At 39.8% G+C, this 24,955-nt stretch overlaps 1 protein-coding gene across 1 annotated transcript; it reads right to left on the reverse strand.

Annotated features, from left to right (window-relative positions):
• Positions 1-14,697: 14,697 nt before the first annotated feature.
• Positions 14,698-24,893, reverse strand: LOC309569060 (protein C1orf43 homolog; the record flags this gene model as incomplete). The annotated part of the gene is made up of 7 exons (XM_082274822.1): positions 24,773-24,893; positions 19,852-19,953; positions 19,657-19,765; positions 19,329-19,382; positions 17,851-18,017; positions 14,998-15,056; positions 14,698-14,896 (listed from the first exon to the last, which is right to left on the reverse strand). Exons 1-7 carry the CDS (start codon positions 24,860-24,862, stop codon positions 14,698-14,700), a joined length of 780 nt encoding a protein of 259 aa, XP_082130948.1. The 5' UTR covers positions 24,863-24,893.
• Positions 24,894-24,955: the final 62 nt, after the last annotated feature.

Raw genomic sequence — 24,955 nt, forward strand, 5'->3', positions numbered from 1 at the left:
TACTATTAATTGCTTGTATTTATTTATTTATTATTATTTTATTTATTTGTGTATTTATTTTACATTTATTTATTCATTTATTATTGTTAATAATAAATGTAAAATAAATACACAAATACATTTAAATAAGCATAAATCAATTTAAAAAATACAATAAATAAAGAGCATGTAATAATAAATAAATAATGAAGGTTAGGATTAGGGATTGGGGTTAGGGTTAGGATTAGGGGTTGTGGGTTAGGGTTATTTATTTATTTTTTTTGTTAGGGTCTTTATACTACTCTTACTAAAAATAATAAAAATCATAATAATAACAATATTATTATTATTATTATTATTATTATTATTAGTAGTAGTAGTATAAACACCCTAACCCTAACAAAAAATAAATAAAATACATAACCCTAACACCTAATCCTAACCCTAAACCCATCCCCTAATTCTAACTGTAACCTAACCTCAATTATTTATTTATTAATACATACTATTAATTGCTTGTACTTATTTATTTATTATTATTTTATTTATTTGTGTATTTATTTTACATTTATTTATTCATTTATTATTGTTAATAATAAATGTAAAATAAATACACAAATACATTTAAATAAGCATAAATCAATTTTAAAAAGTACAATAAATAAAGAGCATGTAATAATAAATAAATAATGAAGGTTAGGATTAGGGGTTAGGGATAGGATTAGGATTAAGGGTTGTGGGTTAGGGTTATTTATTTATTTATTTTTTGTTAGGGTTAGGGTCTTTATACTACTCTTACTAAAAATAATAAAAATAATAATAACAATATTTTTATTATTATTAGTAGTAGTATTATAAATACCCTAACAAAAAATAAATAAAATACATAACCCTAATACCTAATCCTAACCCTAAACCCATCCCCTAATTCTAACTGTAACCTAACCTCAATTATTTATTTATTAATACATACTAATAATTGATTGTATTTATTTATTTATGATTATTTTATTTATTTGTGTATTTATTTTACATGTATTTATTTATTATTGTTAATAATAAATGTAAAATAAATACACAAATACATTTAAATAAGCATAAATCAATTTAAAAATACAATAAAGAGCATGTAATAATAAATAAATAGTTAAGGTTAGGATTAGGGATGGGGGTTAGGGTTATTTTTTATTTTTTTTTTAGAGTCTTTATACTACTACTACTAATATTAGTAATAATAATAATAATAATAATTTTATCTGTGTGTTTTATCTCCTCAAGTGCACATGATTCTCAGTGATATTTTATTTTATTACACATTGTTTGATTATTTATTAATATTTTTATTATTATTAGTAGTAGTATATACACCCTAACCCTGGAAAAAAATAAATAAAATACGTAACCCTAAGACCTAATCCTAACCCTAACCCCAACCCCTAATTCTAACCGTAAACCTAGCCTTAATTATTTCTTATTACATACTATTCAATTATTGCATTTATTTGTTTATGATTATTTACATTTGTGTATTTATTTTACATTTATTTTCTCATTTATTATTATTATTATTAATAATAATACATTAATCAATATAATAAAAATAATCATAATTTGGAAAAAAAAATAATCATAAATACAAAAGAAAAAATACAATAAAGAACTAAATGTAATAATAAATAAATAATTAAGGTTAGGATTAGGGGTAGGTGGTTGGGGTTAGGGGTTGGGGTTAGGTGTTAGGGTTATTTATTAGATTTTTTTTTTGTTAGGGTCTTTATAGTACTAATAATAACATTAGTATTATTATTATTAGTAGTAGTAGTATAAAAACCCTAACCCAAACAAAAAAATAAATAAAATACATAACCCTAAGACCTAATCCTAACCCTAACCCCAACCCCTAATTCTAACCGTAAACCTAGCCTTAATTATTTATTATTACATACTATTCAATTATTGCATTTATTTATGATTATTTACATTTGTGTATTTATTTTACATTTATTTTCTCATTTATTATTATTATTATTAATAATAATACATTAATCAATATAATAAAAATAATCATAAATACAAAAGAAAAAATACAATAAATAACTAAATGTAATAAATAATTAAGGTTAGGATTAGGGGAAGGCGGTTAGGATTAGGCGTTAGGGTTATTTATTTGATTTTTTTTTCTGTTAGGTTCTTTATAGTACTAATAATTATAATAATAATAATAACAATAGTATGATTATTATTAGTAGTTGTATAAACACCTTAACCCTGACAAAAAATAAATAAAATACGTAACCCTAAAACCTAATCCTAACCCTAACCCCAACCCCAACCCCAAATTCTAACCGTTATCCTAGCCTTAATTATTTATTATTACATACTATTCAATTATTGCATTTATTTATTTATGATTATTTACATTTGTGTATTTATTTTACATTTATTTTCTCATGTATTATTATTATTATTATTATTATTATTAATAATAATAAATTAATCAATATAATAAAAATAATCATAAATACAAATGATAAAATACAATACATAACTAAATGTAATAAATAAATAAATAATTAAGGTTAGGATTAGGGGAAGGTGGTTAGGGTTAGGGGTTGGGGTTATTTATTAGATTTTTTTTTTTTGTTAGGGTCTTTATAGTACTACTAATAATAATAATAGTATTATTATTATTAGTAGTAGTATAAACACCCTAACCCTAACAAAAAAATAAATAAAATATGTAACCCTAACACCTAATCCTAACCCTAACCCCAACCCCAAATTCTAACCGTTATCCTAGCCTTAATTATTTATTATTATGTACTATTCAATTATTGCATTTATTTATTTATGATTATTTACATTTGTGTATTTATTTTACATTTATTTTCTCATTTGTTATTATTATTATTAATAATAAATTAATCAATATAATAAAAATAATCATAAATACAAATGATAAAATACAATACATAACTAAATGTAATAAATAAATAAATAATTAGGGTTAGGATTAGGGGAAGGTGGTTAGGGATAAGGGTTGGGGTTAGGGTTATTTATTAGATTTTTTTTTTTTTGTTAGGGTCTTTATAGTATTAATAATAATAATAACAATAGTATTATTATTAGTAGTAGTAGTATAAACACCCTAACAAAAAATAAATAAAATATGTAACCCTAACACCTAATTCTAACCCTAACCCCAACCCCTAATTCTAACCGCTGGCGGAGCTGTCAGCGTCGACGTCACAAGCCGGTTTGAATGCATCGCCCGCCAGCGATCATTGAAATTTATTCTTAAAGGTCCCTCATGTTCTTACGTGTGGTGAGTGCATTTTATTTTAAATAAACGCTTTTACTTGGAACATACTGCACCATGGTCTTTCCCTGTCTCTATTCCATGTTTGAGAGGGACACTGCATGATAGATCCTATCCTTGGAAGGAGATCCATGAAATCTAGGAGCTTCTGTCATCATTTTGGGAATCTGGTCGTCCTGCCTTGAGCAAAAGCGTTGTTGACCTTTGTGAGAGCATTGGTCACCTGTATTCGGTAAGAGGCCAATTGGTCACTATACATGTGGTGGAGGTTCTCACTTTTTCCAAGCACCTATTAGACGGATCTCTTCACTTGCCATGATGCATGGGTGGATTGGACTGTTCCAGAATTTTATCGTTATTTTCGATTGTATTTACTTTTCCATATATGCATAGAATTTCATTCTCAGCGCTGTATTTTATATTTCATTTTTCTGATCACACCGTGGTTTATGACAGCTGCTTACACTGGTAGCGCGGATATTCAGTTTGTTTGTAACCGTAAACCTAGCCTTAATTATTTATTATTACATACTATTCAATTATTGCATTTATTTATTTCTGATTATTTACATTTGTGTATTTATTTTACATTTATTTTCTCATGGATTATTATTATTATTAATAATAAATTAATCAATATAATAAAAATAATCATAAATACAAATGATAAAATACAATACATAACTAAATGTAATAAATAAATAAATAATTAAGGTTAGGATTAGGGGAAGGTGGTTAGGGTTAGGGGTTGGGGTTATTTATTAGATTTTTTTTTTTTTGTTAGGGTCTTTATAATACTAATAATAATAATAATAGTATTATTATTAGTAGTAGTAGTATAAACACCCTAACCCTAACAAAAAAATAAATAAAATATGTAACCCTAACACATAATCCTAAACCTAACCCCAACCCCTAATTATATCCGTAAACCTAGCCTTAATTATTTATTATTACATACTATTCAATTATTGCATTTATTTATTTATGATTATTTACATTTGTGTATTTTGTTTTACATTTATTTTCTCATTTGTTATTATTATTATTAATAATAATAAATGAATCAATATAATTAAAACTAATCATAAATACAAAAGAAAAAATACAATAAAGAACTAAATGTAATAATAAATAAATAAATAAATAAATAAGGTTAGGATTAGGGGTAGGTGGTTGGGGTTAGGGGTTGGGGTTAGGATTAGGTGTTAGGGTTATTTATTTGATTTTTTTTTTTTTTGTTAGGGTCTTTATAGTACTTATAATAATAATAATAATAACAATAGTATTATTATTATTAGTAGTAGTATTAACATCCTAACCCTAAGAAAAAAAAGAGGAATTGAATAATAAATAACCCCAACACCTAATCCTAACCTAATGCCTCACCCTAAAAAAAAAAAAGAAAAAAAAAAAAAAAGAAAAATAATAATAATAAAAAATAAATAAATAAAAGTTGATGGAAAGGTTAAAATAGCTGAAAATCCCCAGCAACAAATGATGCAACAGATGAGAGTTTTCTCTATTGGCTAATAAAAAAACGCCAAAGCTCAGTATAAACACTGTATAAAAATGTGCAGAAAACTGTAGAAAACCCCTCCCAGACGCACGGCTGAGGGGTAAATGTGGCTTCATTCATTACTTATACAAACCTCTTCCTCTCATTGCACAGCAGAGCTCAGACTGGGAGAAGGAGAAGCAGCACAGGGAATCAGTCAGTCTGTGTGCTGACAAGGAGCACGTTGATAGGAGGAGAGAGCAGGGTGAGGGAGCGCTGAGTTCATCACTGAGCTGCTTCCAATCACAGATTGGGGGCGGGTCCAGAGCAACCTAGGTTGAATGATGCTGACGGTCAGACTGAGGACATCTGGTGGTAGAAAAGAAGAACTGCAGGGGAAATCTCTGCATTAAAGGTGAACATTGACACAAACACAGGAAGTGAGAGGAAAGTCTGCAGTGACCCCAATGGAAGATTTCCCCTCGGTTCCTGTTCTGGTGACAACGCTAACATTTTGGATGTCCCGTAACATTAAATCCTGGTGAAAATGGTGATTTCTCAGTGAGGGTTTTCACTTTCAATAAAACTTTATTAACAATAAATAACAAACATTGACCTTTCCACCATATTTGTATCTTTTAGGATTCCTGGGTTGCCATTGTCTTGTACAGAGTGGGGGATGGTAGTTGTGATGTATGAGTCGGGGTACATGGCATCTGAGGTCAGCTATTGGGGTACCCTACAGATCTCCATCTCCTCTACTTCTCCACCGCCGCTCACAGTCTCTGATGGTGGAAAGTCTTGCACAGCCGGTGCAGCTCTTCTTGGTACTGCCGGTGCTCCGAATCTAAGAGGTGTTGTAGCGCCGCCCTGCGGGTCTGAAAAGATACAACATTGTGTGACCGAGAACTTCCATCAATCACAGCCCTAGAAGAGCCGATCACTTACCAGGAGGAGCTCCGCCCCAGCCATCCTCAGCTCCTCCCGCTTCTGAACCAGCCGATTCTTCTGCATGCGACCCGCACTGACCCCCCGAGTGTCCTCCTTCCACTCCGACATATATCGCTCCCCGCGGGCACTGCGCCAATCCAGAGACAGGATTATTATATCACTGATTATACCGACACTGACTTATATCTCATCACTATAATATACAGGAGTGACATCACCACCCTCCAGATATAAGATATATTATACAGGAGTGACATCACCGCTCTCCAGATATAAGATATATTATACAGGAGTGACATCACCGCCCTCCAGATATAAGATATATTATACAGAGTGACATCACCGCTCTCCAGATATAAGATATATTATACAGAGTGACATCACCGCCCTCCAGATATAAGATATATTATACAGAGTGACATCACCGCTCTCCAGATATAAGATATATTATACAGAGTGACATCACCGCTCTCCAGATATAAGATATATTATACAGAGTGACATCACCGCTCTCCAGATATAAGATATATTATACAGGAGTGACATCACTGCTCTCCAGATATAAGATATATTATACAGAGTGACATCACCACTCTCCAGATATAAGATATATTATACAGAGTGACATCACCGCTCTCCGGATATAAGATATATTATACAGAGTGACATCACCGCTCTCCAGATATAAGATATATTATACAGAGTGACATCACCGCTCTCCATATATAAGATATATTATACAGAGTGACATCACCACTCTCCAGATATAAGATATATTATACAGAGTGACATCACCACTCTCCAGATATAAGATATATTATACAGAGTGACATCACCACTCTCCAGATATAAGATATATTATACAGAGTGACATCACCACTCTCCAGATATAAGATATATTATACAGGAGTGACATCACCGCTCTCCAGATATAAGATATATTATACAGAGTGACATCACCGCTCCCCAGATATAAGATATATTATACAGAGTGACATCACCGCTCTCCAGATATAAGATATATTATACAGAGTGACATCACTGCTCTCCAGATATAAGATATATTATACAGAGTGACATCACCGCTCTCCAGATATAAGATATATTATACAGGAGTGACATCACCGCTCTCCAGATATAAGATATATTATACAGAGTGACATCACCGCTCTCCAGATATAAGATATATTATACAGAGTGACATCACCGCTCTCCAGATATATTATACAGAGTGACATCACCGCTCTCCAGATATAAGATATATTATACAGAGTGACATCACCGCTCTCCAGATATATTATACAGAGTGACATCACCGCTCTCCAGATATAAGATATATTATACAGAGTGACATCACCGCTCCCCAGATATAAGATATATTATACAGAGTGACATCACCACTCTCCAGATATAAGATATATTATACAGAGTGACATCACTGCTCTCCAGATATAAGATATATTATACAGAGTGACATCACCGCTCTCCAGATATAAGATATATTATACAGGAGTGACATCACCGCTCTCCAGATATAAGATATATTATACAGAGTGACATCACTGCTCTCCAGATATAAGATATATTATACAGAGTGACATCACCGCTCTCCAGATATAAGATATATTATACAGAGTGACATCACCACTCTCCAGATATAAGATATATTATACAGAGTGACATCACCACTCTCCAGATATAAGATATATTATACAGAGTGACATCACTGCTCTCCAGATATAAGATATATTATACAGAGTGACATCACTGCTCTCCAGATATAAGATATATTATACAGGAGTGACATCACCGCTCTCCAGATATAAGATATATTATACAGGAGTGACATCACCGCTCTCCAGATATAAGATATATTATACAGAGTGACATCACCACTCTCCAGATATAAGATATATTATACAGAGTGACATCACTGCTCTCCAGATATAAGATATATTATACAGAGTGACATCACTGCTCTCCAGATATAAGATATATTATACAGAGTGACATCACTGCTCTCCAGATATAAGATATATTATACAGGAGTGACATCACCGCTCTCCAGATATAAGATATATTATACAGAGTGACATCACCGCTCTCCAGATATAAGATATATTATACAGAGTGACATCACCGCTCTCCAGATATAAGATATATTATACAGAGTGACATCACTGCTCTCCAGATATAAGATATATTATACAGAGTGACATCACCGCTCTCCAGATATAAGATATATTATACAGAGTGACATCACCGCTCTCCAGATATAAGATATATTATACAGAGTGACATCACCGCTCTCCAGATAGAAAATATATTATACAGAGTGACATCACCGCTCTCCAGATATATTATACAGAGTGACATCACTGCTCTCCAGATATAAGATATATTATACAGGAGTGACATCACCGCTCTCCAGATATAAGATATATTATACAGAGTGACATCACCGCTCTCCAGATATAAGATATATTATACAGAGTGACATCACCGCTCTCCAGATATAAGATATATTATACAGAGTGACATCACCGCTCTCCAGATATAAGATATATTATACAGAGTGACATCACCGCTCTCCAGATATAAGATATATTATACAGGAGTGACATCACCGCTCTCCAGATATAAGATATATTATACAGAGTGACATCACCGCTCTCCAGATATAAGATATATTATACAGAGTGACATCACCGCTCTCCAGATATATTATACAGAGTGACATCACCGCTCTCCAGATATAAGATATATTATACAGAGTGACATCACCGCTCTCCAGATATATTATACAGAGTGACATCACTGCTCTCCAGATATAAGATATATTATACAGGAGTGACATCACCGCTCTCCAGATATAAGATATATTATACAGAGTGACATCACCGCTCTCCAGATATAAGATATATTATACAGAGTGACATCACCGCTCTCCAGATATAAGATATATTATACAGAGTGACATCACCGCTCTCCAGATATAAGATATATTATACAGAGTGACATCACCGCTCTCCAGATATAAGATATATTATACAGGAGTGACATCACCGCTCTCCAGATATAAGATATATTATACAGAGTGACATCACCGCTCTCCAGATATAAGATATATTATACAGAGTGACATCACCGCTCTCCAGATATATTATACAGAGTGACATCACCGCTCTCCAGATATAAGATATATTATACAGAGTGACATCACCGCTCTCCAGATATATTATACAGAGTGACATCACCGCTCTCCAGATATAAGATATATTATACAGAGTGACATCACCGCTCCCCAGATATAAGATATATTATACAGAGTGACATCACCACTCTCCAGATATAAGATATATTATACAGAGTGACATCACTGCTCTCCAGATATAAGATATATTATACAGGGTGACATCACTGCTCTCCAGATATAAGATATATTATACAGAGTGACATCACTGCTCTCCAGATATAAGATATATTATACAGAGTGACATCACCGCTCTCCAGATATAAGATATATTATACAGGAGTGACATCACCGCTCTCCAGATATAAGATATATTATACAGAGTGACATCACTGCTCTCCAGATATAAGATATATTATACAGAGTGACATCACCGCTCTCCAGATATAAGATATATTATACAGAGTGACATCACCACTCTCCAGATATAAGATATATTATACAGAGTGACATCACCACTCTCCAGATATAAGATATATTATACAGAGTGACATCACCACTCTCCAGATATAAGATATATTATACAGAGTGACATCACTGCTCTCCAGATATAAGATATATTATACAGGAGTGACATCACCACTCTCCAGATATAAGATATATTATACAGAGTGACATCACTGCTCTCCAGATATAAGATATATTATACAGAGTGACATCACTGCTCTCCAGATATAAGATATATTATACAGAGTGACATCACTGCTCTCCAGATATAAGATATATTATACAGGAGTGACATCACCGCTCTCCAGATATAAGATATATTATACAGAGTGACATCACCGCTCTCCAGATATAAGATATATTATACAGAGTGACATCACCGCTCTCCAGATATAAGATATATTATACAGAGTGACATCACTGCTCTCCAGATATAAGATATATTATACAGAGTGACATCACTGCTCTCCAGATATAAGATATATTATACAGAGTGACATCACCGCTCTCCAGATATAAGATATATTATACAGAGTGACATCACCGCTCTCCAGATATAAGATATATTATACAGAGTGACATCACTGCTCTCCAGATATAAGATATATTATACAGAGTGACATCACCGCTCTCCAGATATAAGATATATTATACAGAGTGACATCACCGCTCTCCAGATAGAAAATATATTATACAGAGTGACATCACCGCTCTCCAGATATATTATACAGAGTGACATCACCACTCTCCAGATATAAGATATATTATACAGAGTGACATCACCGCTCTCCAGATATAAGATATATTATACAGAGTGACATCATCGCTCTCCAGATATAAGATATATTATACAGAGTGACATATTACCGGAGAAGTTCGGTCTCGGCAATGCGGAGAAGATCATTCCTCTGGAATAGAAGGAGAGGGATGAGTAATCGGGGTGGGGGTGGGGTGGGAATAATTTGGGGTGCTCTCTCTGCCCCTCCCCCCTCACCTGGGTGGAGCTCCGGGTGTCTCGCAGGCTCCTTGTGCTGATCATTATCGGTGTCTGAGGAAAGAGAAGATATCAGGGCACTGATCTCTCCTCCAACCAGAATCTACTGCTGGACCCCCAACATCTGTCAGCTCCCAGGGCCTGAAACATGTCAGAGAATAGAAGAAGCGCACACCTATATACGCGAATATACACCTATATATACCTATATACACCTATATACACTTATACACACACCTATATACACACACCTATGTACACTTATATACACACCTATATACACACACCTATATACACTTATATACACACCTATATACACTTATATACACCTATATACACTTATACACACACCTATACACACCTATATACACTTATACACACACCTATATACACTAATATACACTTATATACACCTATATACACTTATACACACACCTATACACACTTATATACACCTATATACACTTATATAAACCTATATATACCTATATACACCTATATACACCTATATACACCTATATATACACCTATATACACACCTATATACACTTATATACACACACCTATATACACTTATATACACACACCTATACACACCTATATACACTTATACACACACCTATATACACTTATAAACACACACTTATATACACCTATATACACCTATATACACTTATACACACACCTATACACACTTATATACACCTATATACACTTATATACACACACCTATATACACCTATATACACTAATATACACACACCTATATACACATATATACACACCTATATACACTAATATACACACACCTATATACACACACCTATATACACATATATACACACCTATATACACTAATATACACACACCTATATACACACACCTATATACACATATATACACACCTATATACACACACCTATATACACTAATACACATATATACACTAATATACACCTATATAACAACTCACCTCCACTCCCAGATATATGATATAATATATAGAGAGGATCCGAACTCCTCCAATCCTAGGAGAAAGATCAATGGATACTTTGTATCTGATCTCCTCCAATCCCCACTCTGCACAACTTCCTCCTCCACTCCTCTGTCACCATGGAAACTGTACACAAATCCTCATTTCCCCAAACACTTCCCTTTCTTTCTTTTTTTTTTGCTTCTACTTTATTGAGATGAAATCTATGAACAATCTAATATACTGTATAATATATCTTATATCTGGAGAGTGGTGATGTCATTCTGTATAATATATCTTATATCTGGAGAGCAGTGATGTCACTCTGTATAATATATCTTATATCTGGAGAGCGGTGATGTCACTCTGTATAATATATCTTATATCTGGAGAGCAGTGATGTCACTCTGTATAATATATCTTATATCTGGAGGGCGGTGATGTCACTCCTGTATAATATATCTTATATCTGGAGAGCGGTGATGTCATTCTGTATAATATATCTTATATCTGGAGAGCAGTGATGTCACTCTGTATAATATATCTTATATCTGGAGAGCGGTGATGTCACTCTGTATAATATATCTTATATCTGGAGAGCGGTGATGTCACTCTGTATAATATATCTTATATCTGGAGAGCAGTGATGTCACTCCTGTATAATATATCTTATATCTGGAGAGTGGTGATGTCACTCCGTATAATATATCTTATATCTGGAGAGTGGTGATGTCACTCTGTATAATATATCTTATATCTGGAGAGCGGTGATGTCACTCTGTATAATATATCTTATATCTGGAGAGCGGTGATGTCACTCTGTATAATATATCTTATATCTGGAGAGCGGTGATGTCACTCTGTATAATATATCTTATATCTGGAGACCGGTGATGTCACTCTGTATAATATATCTTATATCTGGAGAGCGGTGATGTCACTCTGTATAATATATCTTATATCTGGAGAGCGGTGATGTCACTCTGTATGATATATCTTATATCTGGAGAGCGGTGATGTCACTCTGTATAATATATCTTATATCTGGAGACCGGTGATGTCACTCTGTATAATATATCTTATATCTGGAGACCGGTGATGTCACTCTGTATAATATATCTTATATCTGGAGAGCGGTGATGTCACTCTGTATAATATATCTTATATCTGGAGAGCGGTGATGTCACTCTGTATAATATATCTTATATCTGGAGAGCGATGATGTCACTCTGTATAATATATCTTATATCTGGAGAGCGGTGATGTCACTCTGTATAATATATCTTATATCTGGAGAGCGGTGATGTCACTCTGTATAATATATCTTATATCTGGAGAGCGGTGATGTCACTCTGTATAATATATCTTATATCTGGAGAGCGGTGATGTCACTCTGTATAATATATCTTATATCTGGAGAGCGGTGATGTCACTCTGTATAATATATCTTATATCTGGAGAGCGATGATGTCACTCTGTATAATATATCTTATATCTGGAGAGCGGTGATGTCACTCTGTATAATATATCTTATATCTGGAGAGCGGTGATGTCACTCTGTATAATATATCTTATATCTGGAGAGTGGTGATGTCATTCTGTATAATATATCTTATATCTGGAGAGCAGTGATGTCACTCTGTATAATATATCTTATATCTGGAGAGCGGTGATGTCACTCTGTATAATATATCTTATATCTGGAGAGCGGTGATGTCACTCTGTATAATATATCTTATATCTGGAGGGCGGTGATGTCACTCCTGTATAATATATCTTATATCTGGAGAGCGGTGATGTCATTCTGTATAATATATCTTATATCTGGAGAGCAGTGATGTCACTCTGTATAATATATCTTATATCTGGAGAGCGGTGATGTCACTCTGTATAATATATCTTATATCTGGAGAGCGGTGATGTCACTCTGTATAATATATCTTATATCTGGAGGGCGGTGATGTCACTCTGTATAATATATCTTATATCTGGAGAGCGGTGATGTCACTCCTGTATAATATATCTTATATCTGGAGAGCGGTGATGTCACTCTGTATAATATATCTTATATCTGGAGAGTGGTGATGTCACTCTGTATAATATATCTTATATCTGGAGAGCGGTGATGTCACTCTGTATAATATATCTTATATCTGGAGAGCGGTGATGTCACTCCTGTATAATATATCTTATATCTGGAGAGTGGTGATGTCATTCCTGTATAATATATCTTATATCTGGAGAGCGGTGATGTCACTCTGTATAATATATCTTATATCTGGAGAGTGGTGATGTCACTCTGTATAATATATCTTATATCTGGAGAGTGGTGATGTCACTCTGTATAATATATCTTATATCTGGAGAGCGGTGATGTCACTCTGTATAATATATCTTATATCTGGAGAGTGGTGATGTCACTCTGTATAATATATCTTATATCTGGAGGGCGGTGATGTCACTCTGTATAATATATCTTATATCTGGAGAGTGGTGATGTCACTCTGTATAATATATATGACCTGTGATACAAATAATCAGACGGAGGCGGAGTCATATTTTGCTGATGTTTAATACTGTACAAGAAACATAGAAAATACCCTTCCCCCCGGATGTAGGAAAGTGCGGAGTTCTATGTACAGAGTATACAGAGGGGAAGTCTCTTCCAGAATTCGGAGAATAAATAGAAAATATAAAATCTGAGCCGTTATCAGAAACTTCGGCCAGAATAAATCACTGTTTCGGTGAAGTCTCTTCTCATTGGCTGCCGGGACCGTCTGAAGTCCTAAATATAGCCCAGAAGATTCCCACGCTTCTATAAAATAATTAAAAGGAGAACTCCACCCAAAACCAATATCTGTCCATGATAGCGGATGGTCTCCAGTATCTCCAGTAACAAAGTCTCAATCCTTGGATTTCCCAGTTAGACCCAACTGGTGCAGCCGGTACAAACCACATTGGGGGGGCGTCACCCTTTTTTTATGGTCTCCCCATAATAATTTGGGGTTGTATCTATTGGGGGGGTTAAGGAGTCTATCATTTATAGGGGGTGGTATGAATGGCGGGGGATGGGGAGAAGTCTGGGTTTGAGGCTCCGCCCACAACTGAAGTCCCAGGTCTCGGTGGAGTTGTCCTTTTATTAATTTCCCACCTTCAGAGGTGAACTTGTCGCTGATTTGGGGCGCTTATCCGCGCCGGCGCCACGACTCCCCTAAGTGCCAGCTGTGAAATGACGGGCGAAGAATCTGGCCAATCAGATGGCAGAGATCTCCCCCGCGGTCGATCACAAGGTGCTCTCCAGGGTGTTATAATTGTCCTTGAAGCTCTTCAGCTCCAGGAAGTGTTTGGCCCGTTTGCTCTTCTGGCTGGACGGCAGGTAGGTGACCTGGATGGTGGGCGAGGCGGAAGGTTCCGGCGAGGCGGTCAGATCTTTGGCGGCGGACTGGCGCTGCCTCTGGCTTCCCAGATCTCTGGATTTCACCCTAAGGGGGAGGGGAAAAAAGAGAGGAACGTCAAAGTGACGAAACTGCCGCGGCAGCTGGAGAAGACAGACAAAGGGAGGATTGTGATTGGACGGACTTACAAGGCGGATAATTCGCTCAGAGACTCCATGAACTTCTCATGTTCTGCTTTTCCATAAACCTGAAAATATAAAATGACATCAGAAGTGAGTATGGGAACTCCGCCCGGCAAGAGGAGATGGGCGAGAATTACTTCTATGTGCCTGCTGGGGAGATTTCACCTCCCTTCCCGTGTCTCCCCCAGGTAGATTTCACCTCACTTCTCGTCTCCCCCGGAGGGAGATTTCACCTCCCTTCCCGTCTCCCCCGGAGGGAGATTTCACCTCCCTTCCCGTGTCTCCCCCAGGTAGATTTCACCTCACTTCTCGTCTCCCCCGGAGGGAGATTTCACCTCCCTTCCCGTCTCCCCCGGAGGGAGATTTCACCTCCCTTCCCGTGTCTCCCCCGGAGGGAGATTTCACCTCCCTTCCCGTGTCTCCCCCGGAGGGAGATTTCACCTCCCTTCCCGTCTCCCCCGGAGGGAGATTTCACCTCCCTTCCCGTGTCTCCCCCGGAGGGAGATTTCACCTCCCTTCCCGTCTCCCCCGGAGGGAGATTTCACCTCCCTTCCCGTCTCCCCCGGAGGGAGATTTCACCTCCCTTCCCGTCTCCCCCGGAGGGAGATTTCACCTCCCTTCCCGTCTCCCCCGAAGGGAGATTTCCCCTCCGTTCCCGTCTCCCCCAGAGGGAGATTTCACCTCACTTCCCGGAGGGAGATTTCACCTTACTTCCCGTCTCCCCCGGAGGGAGATTTAACCTGTCCTCCTAGAAGGATATTTCACCTTACATCCTGTCTTCCCCAGAAGGAGATTTTACCTCCCTTCCCATCTCCCAGAGGGAAATTTAACCCCACTTTCCATGTCTCCCTCGGAGGGAGATTTCACCTCACTTCCTATTTCCCCCAGAGGGAGATTTCCCCTCACTTCCTATTTCCCCCAGAGGGAGATTTCACCTCTCTTCCTATTTCCCCCAGAGGGAGATTTCACCTCTCTTCCTATTTCCCCCAGAGGGAGATTTCACCTCCCTTCCCGTCTCCCCCAGAGGGAGATTTCACCTCCCTTCCCGTCTCCCCCGGAGGGAGATTTCACCTCCCTTCCCGTCTCCCCCGGAGGGAGATTTCACCTCCCTTCCCGTCTCCCCCGGAGGGAGATTTCACCTCACTTCCCGTCTCCCCCGGAGGGAGATTTCACCTCACTTCCCGTCTCCCCCAGAGGGAGATTTCACCTCCCTTCCCATCTCCCCCAGAGGGAGATTTCACTTCCCTTCCCGTCTCCCCCAGAGGGAGATTTCACCTCCCTTCCCGTCTCCCCCGGAGGGAGATTTCACCTCACTTCCCGTCTCCCCCAGAGGGAGATTTCACCTCACTTCCCGTCTCCCCCAGAGGGAGATCTCACCTCCCTTCCTGTCTCCCCCGGAGGAAGATTTCACCTCCCTTCCCGTCGCCCCCGGAGAGAGATTTCACCTCACTTCCTGTTGCTCGGGGACCACAGCTAACTCCCAGCCTTTCTTTCAGTCTTGCACAGTTGTACCGGCTCCTCCCTTCTGGACTGAACCAGCTTCCTCTGATCACGCCGCACACTGTGAGCTTCTCACCATGTGTATTAGAAGCTGCAGCAAGTCAGATAGAGCCCCGCCCCATTTCCTGGCTAGAGGATGACCAGCATCATCTAGCTCCTTCCTCCCCAGCCTGACTTTCTCTGGGCCCGTCTCATTTATTCATTGGATTTCAGTTCTTCCAATCATGGAGGATCAGCATCACCTGAGAGAAGTCCTAACATTTCCCAACAACAAAGCACAAAAAAAAAAATAATAGATATATATATATATATATCTTTATCTTAGATGTGGTGACTGCATTAGTTTTCTTTTTTTTTTCAGGCTTTTTTCCTTTTATTTTACAACCTGGTGATCCTGCCAGTAACCCACTTCCTGTCCCAGGGGGACAACGCTCCCTGAATGCACTCTATAAAAGAGCTGTGTTGTCACTTTAGGCAGGATCGCAGGTGTATTTTTTTTGCACGTTTTTGAGCTTTGGTGTTTTTTTTTTTTTTTTCTTTTTCATTTAATAGCCCACAGAGGAAACTCAACTGTTGCATCTATTGCTAGGTTTTTCAGCTTTTATTTTTTTTTTATTATTATTCTTAATTTTTTATTGTTATTTTTTGTTAGAGTAAGGGGTTAGCGTTAAGGTTAGGATTAGGGGTTATGGCTTGAGTTAGGGATTCATATTTTTTTTTTTTTGTTAGGGTGTGACTACTACTAATAACTGAAAAAATAAAATGTAAAGCAAGTACACAAATAAATAAAAACAAAAATAATAAATACAATATATGAATATTATGTAATAAATAGGTAACTCCTTAAAAAATAAAACAGAAACAAATACCCTAACATAAAATAAATAAGAATAATAAATAATATTTATATTAATTTGTTTTTTTGTTTATCATTTTATTATTATAAAATAAAAGATTTTTTTTAAGGTTAGGGGTTAATTTATTCTTACATTTTATTAATTTAATTATGATTTTTAGTTATTTGTGTATTTATTTTACATTTATTTCATATATTACTATTTTTTTTTTTTCTTAAACTTTTTAATTTGAGCAGAAAATTTAATTTCCAATAATTTCTATGGGTATAAAGATGTGCCAAAAACACGCAAATCTGCAGAGATGTGAACCCTCTATAGAGAAGAATTGATTTTTTCTCCTCCATTGTTTTGGAGCTTCGAGGTACGAAACGCGTCGGTGTGAATGGCGCCCAATAGAGGCGGAGATGGAAATATTTGCCAATTTAACCAATGAGTGTCTGCACAAAGCTACAACACGGGTCAGACAGGAACATCCCCCAACTACACAGGTGGGCGCTCTCACCCCGGTGCCGTAGCGGGCCGAGTCATATCCGTCCAGCAGGGTGTCCAGTAGCGGCTTACGGACGGACTTGTAGGGCGAGGTGCCGTTCCTCATCTCCAACAGGAACGCCCGGAAATTTCTTCCTACCAGAGATTTGGGGTGCTTTGCGTTCTCCTGGAATGGAACGTCTGATGAGGAAAACAAAAATATTACTGGAATTCCAAATCTCCTCCTATCACCCCAATTCCTTTACCCTCCCCCAATCACCCCAATTCCTGCACCTTCACATCACACAATTCCCGTACCTTCACCCCTCAGATCAACCCAATTCCCGCACCTTCACCCCTGTCAGGAAGGCTCTGGCAGAGGATGAGTTAAACCCACAGCCTAATCCTGGCTCCACCCTTCTCATCAAGGAAGAGCACTATTTAAGCTGGATCAGCACACAGGTTCAGTGCTGCTTTGTCTTCAGCCTTGGATACCTGTTTACCTGCTCTTGTTCCTAGTTCCAGACTCAGCTTGTCCTGACGATTCTCTGATCTCCACCTGCACCGACCTTGGCTTGTCCCGTGACCACTCTTCCTGTCTGCTCCTACTGGCTTATACGTTACCGATTGGCTCCTGACCCGGCTTGTCTTACTACGCTTCTGTCATTCCCAGATCCGTCCATCCTGCCCAGGAAGCTCCTCCTGTTACCCAGGAAACCCTGCTTCCTGCACAACACCTTGCTCATCGGACTTCTCTGGCAACCTTCACCAGTAGCCATCGTCCGCTTCAAGCAAAACTCCAGGCGCTCGTGCTACTCTACACTCCGGTGTCCCCTGTTTGCACCATCAGGGGTCCCGAGTCGGAGGCGCAAGGGAGGCCTTCCTCACAGTGTCAGGCTAATCTCCAGGTACGTGATAACCCCTCAGATCACCCCAATTCCCGCACCTTCACCCCTCAGATTACCCAAATTCCTTCACCCAAACTCCCACACCTTCACCCCCCATTCACTTCAATTCCTGCACCTTCAACCATCAGATCACCCCAATTCCTGCACCTTCACTCCTTAGATCACTCCAATTCCAATGCCGAGTAGACTGCAGCCAGCCCCAGTGGGTCATATACCTATCCAGGAGACCTCTGACCATCTAGGAGAGGAAAACACCTCTGACCAGCTTGGAGAAGAAGACCTCTGATCATCTACTGGCCAGCTAGGAGAGGAGGAGACCTCTGATCATCTACTGGCCAGCTAGGAGAGGAGGAGACCTCTGACCATCTAGGAGAGGAGGAGGAGACCTCTGACCATCTAGGAGAGGAGGAGGAGACCTCTGACCATCTAGGAGAGGAGGAGGAGACCTCTGACCATCTAGGAGAGGAGGAGGAGACCTCTGACCATCTAGGAGAGGAGGAGACCATCTACTGGCCAGCTAGGAGAGGAGACCTCTGACCAACTACTGGCCAGCTAGGAGAGGAGACCTCTGACCATCTACTGGCCAGCTTGGAGAGGAGCTCACCTGCATCTTTTACAGCATCCAATGTCTTCATTCTGTACAGATAGTTGAAGCCACCTGGAAGATAAAAGCCGACATCAGCCAGAGATCATCAACACACAGGCCACATTACAGGCATACGGACCTAAAGGGGACCTGTCGTTATACACACACACACACACACATTTTTTTTTTACTTGGCACAAAAGATACAATGTACAGCCTGATCACTGGGGAGGGGGGGGGGGGGGGGTAACATTACGGTCAACCTTTTCCTTAGGGTTTATGGACAGAGCAGATTTATGGTAATATACAGCATGAGAAGTATTATAGCACAGCGACGTTTCCTCACCGGGTGTGTCCAGCTGAAGCAGGCGGTCGTCTCCTTCTTCCAGGAGCCGCGGTTCAAATTTTATGTCCTGCACTTTAGAGAGTCGGTTATCGATCTCCTCCTTCATATCCTGGAACAGAGAAAGACGTGTGACAGCGACATAGGCATGAGAAGTGACAGCCGCCCCAAACCCCCCCCGATATCAGGTCTGTGTACCTTGGGGGCATTGTGTCCTACTGGAACATGCGGTCCTCTACGTGATTTCATCGCAAATCTCATGATCTGTCGCTTCACAAAGATGAATAAAAGGACAAAGACCTGCGGGGAGAGAGAATAACAATGTCAACCAGACAAGAGATGGAGAGATACAAAGTAACGTTGTTTATAAACATTGATCAGATGGGAGATGGAGAGATACCAAGTAACATTGTTCATAAACATTGATCAGACGGGAATCAATTACATGGGTTAAATTACATTCCAGGCCCCTTCAATCGTTTCTTCTCAGATGTTGGGATCACAGGAAGAGCTTCTTGAATCGCATGGTTCAACTTCCAGATATAGATTCTCTCAGTCCGTCCTGGTGGGAACATCCAGAACATTTGCAAAGAGGGAGACCTTGGACGCAGTGGTCACCTATAAAGGTTGCCACAAAGGCCAGTCATTGGAGTTGGGGAGCTTACTCAGAGGACCCTGGGCTACCAAAGGAGGCGGTTCAGTTGTCCAATTTCAGAGAACTCCTTGCAGTGGGGAGGTCGTTGCTAACTCTCGAGCCAAGAATTCAAGCAGTAGAGAGATTGTTTTTTTACGGACACCACAGTTGTAGTATACCTCAACAAACAAGAGGGCACCCACTCGAACATTCTATTATTCCTAAACCTGCAAATCCTGAGCTGGGCAGAAACCCATATTGCCTCAATCCGGACAGCAAATACTCTAGCAGACTATTTGGGCTGGGTCAAAGTCAGCAACAGCAATTGGGAGTCGAACAGTGAAGTTTTCCAAGAAATCACAGGGACATGGGGTGACTCCAAGAAATCACAGGGACATGGGGAGACTCCAAGAAATCACAGAGACATGGGGTGACTCCTTGGTGGATCTTTTTGCGTCCAGTCAAAACAGGAACTTTCCTGCCTTCTTCTCCCTGGAAAGAGACGAAGGGTTTGGGAACAGATGCATTGACCTTCCCATGGAGATTCAGTCTGTCATATACCTTTGCAGCATTTGGGCTATTGCCTCTAGTGATCTAGAAGATTGTCCACGAACAGGCAGAAGTAATCTTGATAGCTCCTTGGTGGCCCAGGAAGAGTTGGTTCTCAATTCTGAGAACTCTTTCCACAACTATTCCTTGTCCCCTTCTCTAACAGTTCAGATTGCCACTCTGTCACTGTTCTTAGATGTCAGACTAGGCGAGGATCCATTGATAAGAAGTTTTCTCTTATCAAGAGCCAGACATACTCCCAGGATAGTTAGACAAATACCTCCTCGGATTTGACATTAGTGCCGAATACTCTTACTAGAGATCCCTTTGAACCTTTAAGTGAGGTTTCTTTAAAATTATTATCTATGAAGATAACCTCTCTTTTAGCCATCACTTCTGGTAGAAGAATTTCCGATTTAGAGTTCCTCTCTTGGCCTTCGCGCCATTGCCTCTAGTGATCTGGAAGATTGTCCATGAACAGGCAGAAGTAATCTTGATAGCTCCTTGGTGGCCCAGGAAGAGTTGGTTCTCAATTCCGAGAACTCTTTCCACAGCTACTCCTCGGCCCCTTCTCCGAGAGGGACCAGTATTCCATCCAAACTCTTGGATTTACCATTTGACGGCTTGGAGGCTGAGTGGCGCATCTCACAGTTGAAGGGGTGTTTGGAAAAAGTGATTTGTACTATTCTAGACAGCCGAAAGTGGGCCACACAAAAAATTTACAGTAAGGTTTGGAAAAACGTTTGTTTCCTGGCAAAATAAGGTTGGGTTGGACTCTTGCTATTCCCTGCATCTTAATTATTTTTTTTTTTACAGGAGGGAGTAGAAAAGGGACCTTCTGTGAATACCCTTAGAGTTCATTATGCCGCTCTGTCACTGTTCCTAGATGTCAGACTGGCCAAGGATCCATTGATAAGTTTTCTCTACTAGAGCTCCCTTTGAACCTTTGAGTGAGGTTTCTTTAAAATGATCTATGAAGATAACTTCTCTTTTAGCCTTTACTTCTGGTAGAATTTCTGATTCAGAGTTCCTCTCTTGGCCTTCGCGCCATTGCCTCTAGTGATCTGGAAGATTGTCCAAGAACAGGCAGAAGTAATCTTGATAGCTCCTTGGTGGCCCAGGAAGAGTTGGTTCTCAGATTCCGAGAACTCTTTCCACAACTACTCCTTGGCCCCTTCTCCGACAGTTCAGATTGCCGCTCTCTCATGGTTCCTAGATGTCAGACTAGGCGAGGATCCATTGATAAGAAGTTTTCTCTTATCAAGAGGCAGACATACTCCCAGTATAGTTAGACAAATACCTCCTCGGGATTTGACTTTAGTGCCGAATACTCTTACTAGAGCTTTGAGTGAGGTTTCTTTAAAATTATTATCTATGAAGATAAGCTCTGTTTTAGCCTTCACTTCTGGTAGAAGAATTTCCGATTCAGAGTTCCTCTCTTGGCCTTCGCGCCATTGCCTCTAGTGATCTGGAAGATTGTCCAAGAACAGGCAGAAGTAATCTTGATAGCTCCTTGGTGGCCCAGGAAGAGTTGGTTCTCAGATTCCGAGAACTCTTTCCACAACTACTCCTTGGCCCCTTCTCCGACAGGGGCCTGTATTCCATCCAAACTCTTGGATTTACCATTTGACGGCTTGGAGGCTGAGCGGTGCATCTCACAGTTGAAGTGGGGTTCGGAGAAAGTTATTTGTACTATTCTAGACAGGCGTAAGTGGGTCACAAGAGGTATTTACGGTAAGGTTCTGAAAACGTTTCCTGGCAAAATAAGGTCGGCTTTTTTTTTCCATAATTTTGGCTCTTCTGCTTTTTCCAGTTTTGAATAATAGGACAGATTCAGTTTTATGGATGTTCGAAGATTCCTTCTTCTGTACTTAGAGGTTACTAGTGAGTTTAGAAAATCCTCAAAGCTTTTAGTATTTTTTAGTGGGCCCAGGGCCTCCATCGTTGGTTGAATCAGGGAAACCACTTGCTAGGCTTAGAGTTCTTAAGAGTTCTTCAGGTCAGGCCCCTCCAAGCAGGATTAGGGTTCACGCTACAAGATCCTTGGCCACAACATGGGCAAAAAAGGGCAGGAGAATCATGGGAAGAAATACCCAAGGCTGCTGTTTGGTCTTCCTCTCATGCATTTATCAGGCATTATAGAGTACAGATGTTCTCCAGCCAGGACCTCTCCTTCGGAAGGAAAGTGCTACAGGCTGTCCCCCCTCCCTAAGGTATAGAACAGCCTTTCTCAACATCGAGGAACCCTTCAAATAACCGTTTCCGATCTCAGGGAACCCCTACTACAAATGACTATACCTACAACTTATGATACATTGGTGTGATGATCAGTGGGAAGAATGCTCCTTACACTTGTGGACATTGGGAAGAATTACCCCCCTACAGAGAGCTAAAAAAAGATCAATGGTGTCAGTAGGAACTTATCTGAGAGGCAGAAGCTGCTCATTGCTCAAGGAACTCCTAACAACCCCTGGAGGAACCCTGGAGTTCCATGGAACCCTGGTATAGAATCTTGCCTATCCTCTCCAAGTAGCTGTCCTGGAAGATGAAGGGGGGAACCCCACCCCGTTAGACTTACCGGTAACGGTATTTCCATGAATCGTACAGGGCAGCGTCTGAATCCCCACCCTATCCTTTTTAGCACAGATTTGATTATGTAGCTTGGACTATGGAATTTATTTACGATTATTCCTCTGCCTTGGTGGAGGTTGACTTGATCTTCAAAATAACTGAGGGTCAGAGGAAGGGGAGGGCCTTTTAAATTGTGTCTGATTTGTAGAAGGCGGAGCCAATCATCTCTCCTGGAAGATTCATGGAAATACCGTTACCGGTAAAGTCTAACGGGGGTTTCCAATGACTTCACTGGGGGCCTCTGTGATCTCAATGATTTCCCTGCTCCACCACACTTGGACCCCTGTGGTCCCTATATTTCAATGATTTCCCCTTCTCCGGGGCCCCGGTGGCGCCAAATATCCAAATGATTTGTCAGCTAGACTACACTGTGACCACTATATTTCAATGATTTCCCTGTTTCCCTTCACCGGGGCCCCTGTGGCCCCCAATATCGCAATGATTTCCCCGTTCTTCTCTGGGGCCCCCAATATCTCAATGATTTCCCCATTATTCTCTGGGGCCCTGGATATCTGAATGATTTTCCAGCTACACCACACTGGGGCCCCCAATAGCTCAATGATTTCCCCTTCTCCGAGCCCCTGATATCTCAATCATTTCCCAGCTACACTACACTGAGGCCCCTAATATCTCAATGACTTCCCAGCTACACCACACTGGGGCCCCCAATATCTCAATGATTTCCCTTCTCCGGGGGGCCCCTGATAGCTCAATGATTTCCCAGCTACACCACATTGGGGCCCCCAATATCGCAATGATTTCCCCATTTCCCTTCTTCGGTGCCCCCGACAGCTCAATGATTTCCCAGCTACACTTCACTGGGGCCCCCAATATCTCAATGATTTCCCTTCTCCGGGGCCCCCAATATCTCAATGATTTCCCTTCTCCGGGGCCCCAGATATCTCAATGATTTCCCTTCTCCGGGGCCCCCCGATATCTCAATGATTTCCTCTTCTCCGGGGCCCCAGATATCTCAATGATTTCCCTTCTCCGGGGCCCCTGATATCTCAATGATTTCCCTTCTCCGGGGCCCCTGATATCTCAATGATTTCCCTTCTCCGGGGCCCCTATATTCCAATGATTTCCCTGTTCCCCTTCTCCGGGGCCCATATTCCAGGAATCTCAAGGACACCCCCAATCACCAGAGTGGCCCTTCAATCTCTGCACAGCCCTCAGGGGCCCCATTGTGGCCCTAGCAAACCCAAAAGTTTCCCCCAGTTGTAGGAGCCCCATGACAGCTAAGGTTTCGCCACAGTAAAGTCCATTAGGGGCCCATGTGGCCCTCAGGGTCCCATGTATCCTCACCAGGCTGCCATAGGCCATCACCAGGACCACATTCACACCGGACAGCCAGTTACTGGTGCTGCGCGCCATCTTCCCCCCTCCTTTCTCCATCTTCGAATCACATGACCAGCCTCTCTCAGAAGACACGCCCCCCCTCGTGAGCCGCCCAGCCAACCGAGCGAGGCGTGGAACGCAGCGCCGACC

The sequence above is a fragment of the Pelophylax lessonae genome (genome assembly GCF_965119305.1).
Source record: "Pelophylax lessonae genome assembly, chromosome: 13".
Lineage (NCBI taxonomy): Eukaryota > Metazoa > Chordata > Amphibia > Anura > Ranidae > Pelophylax > Pelophylax lessonae.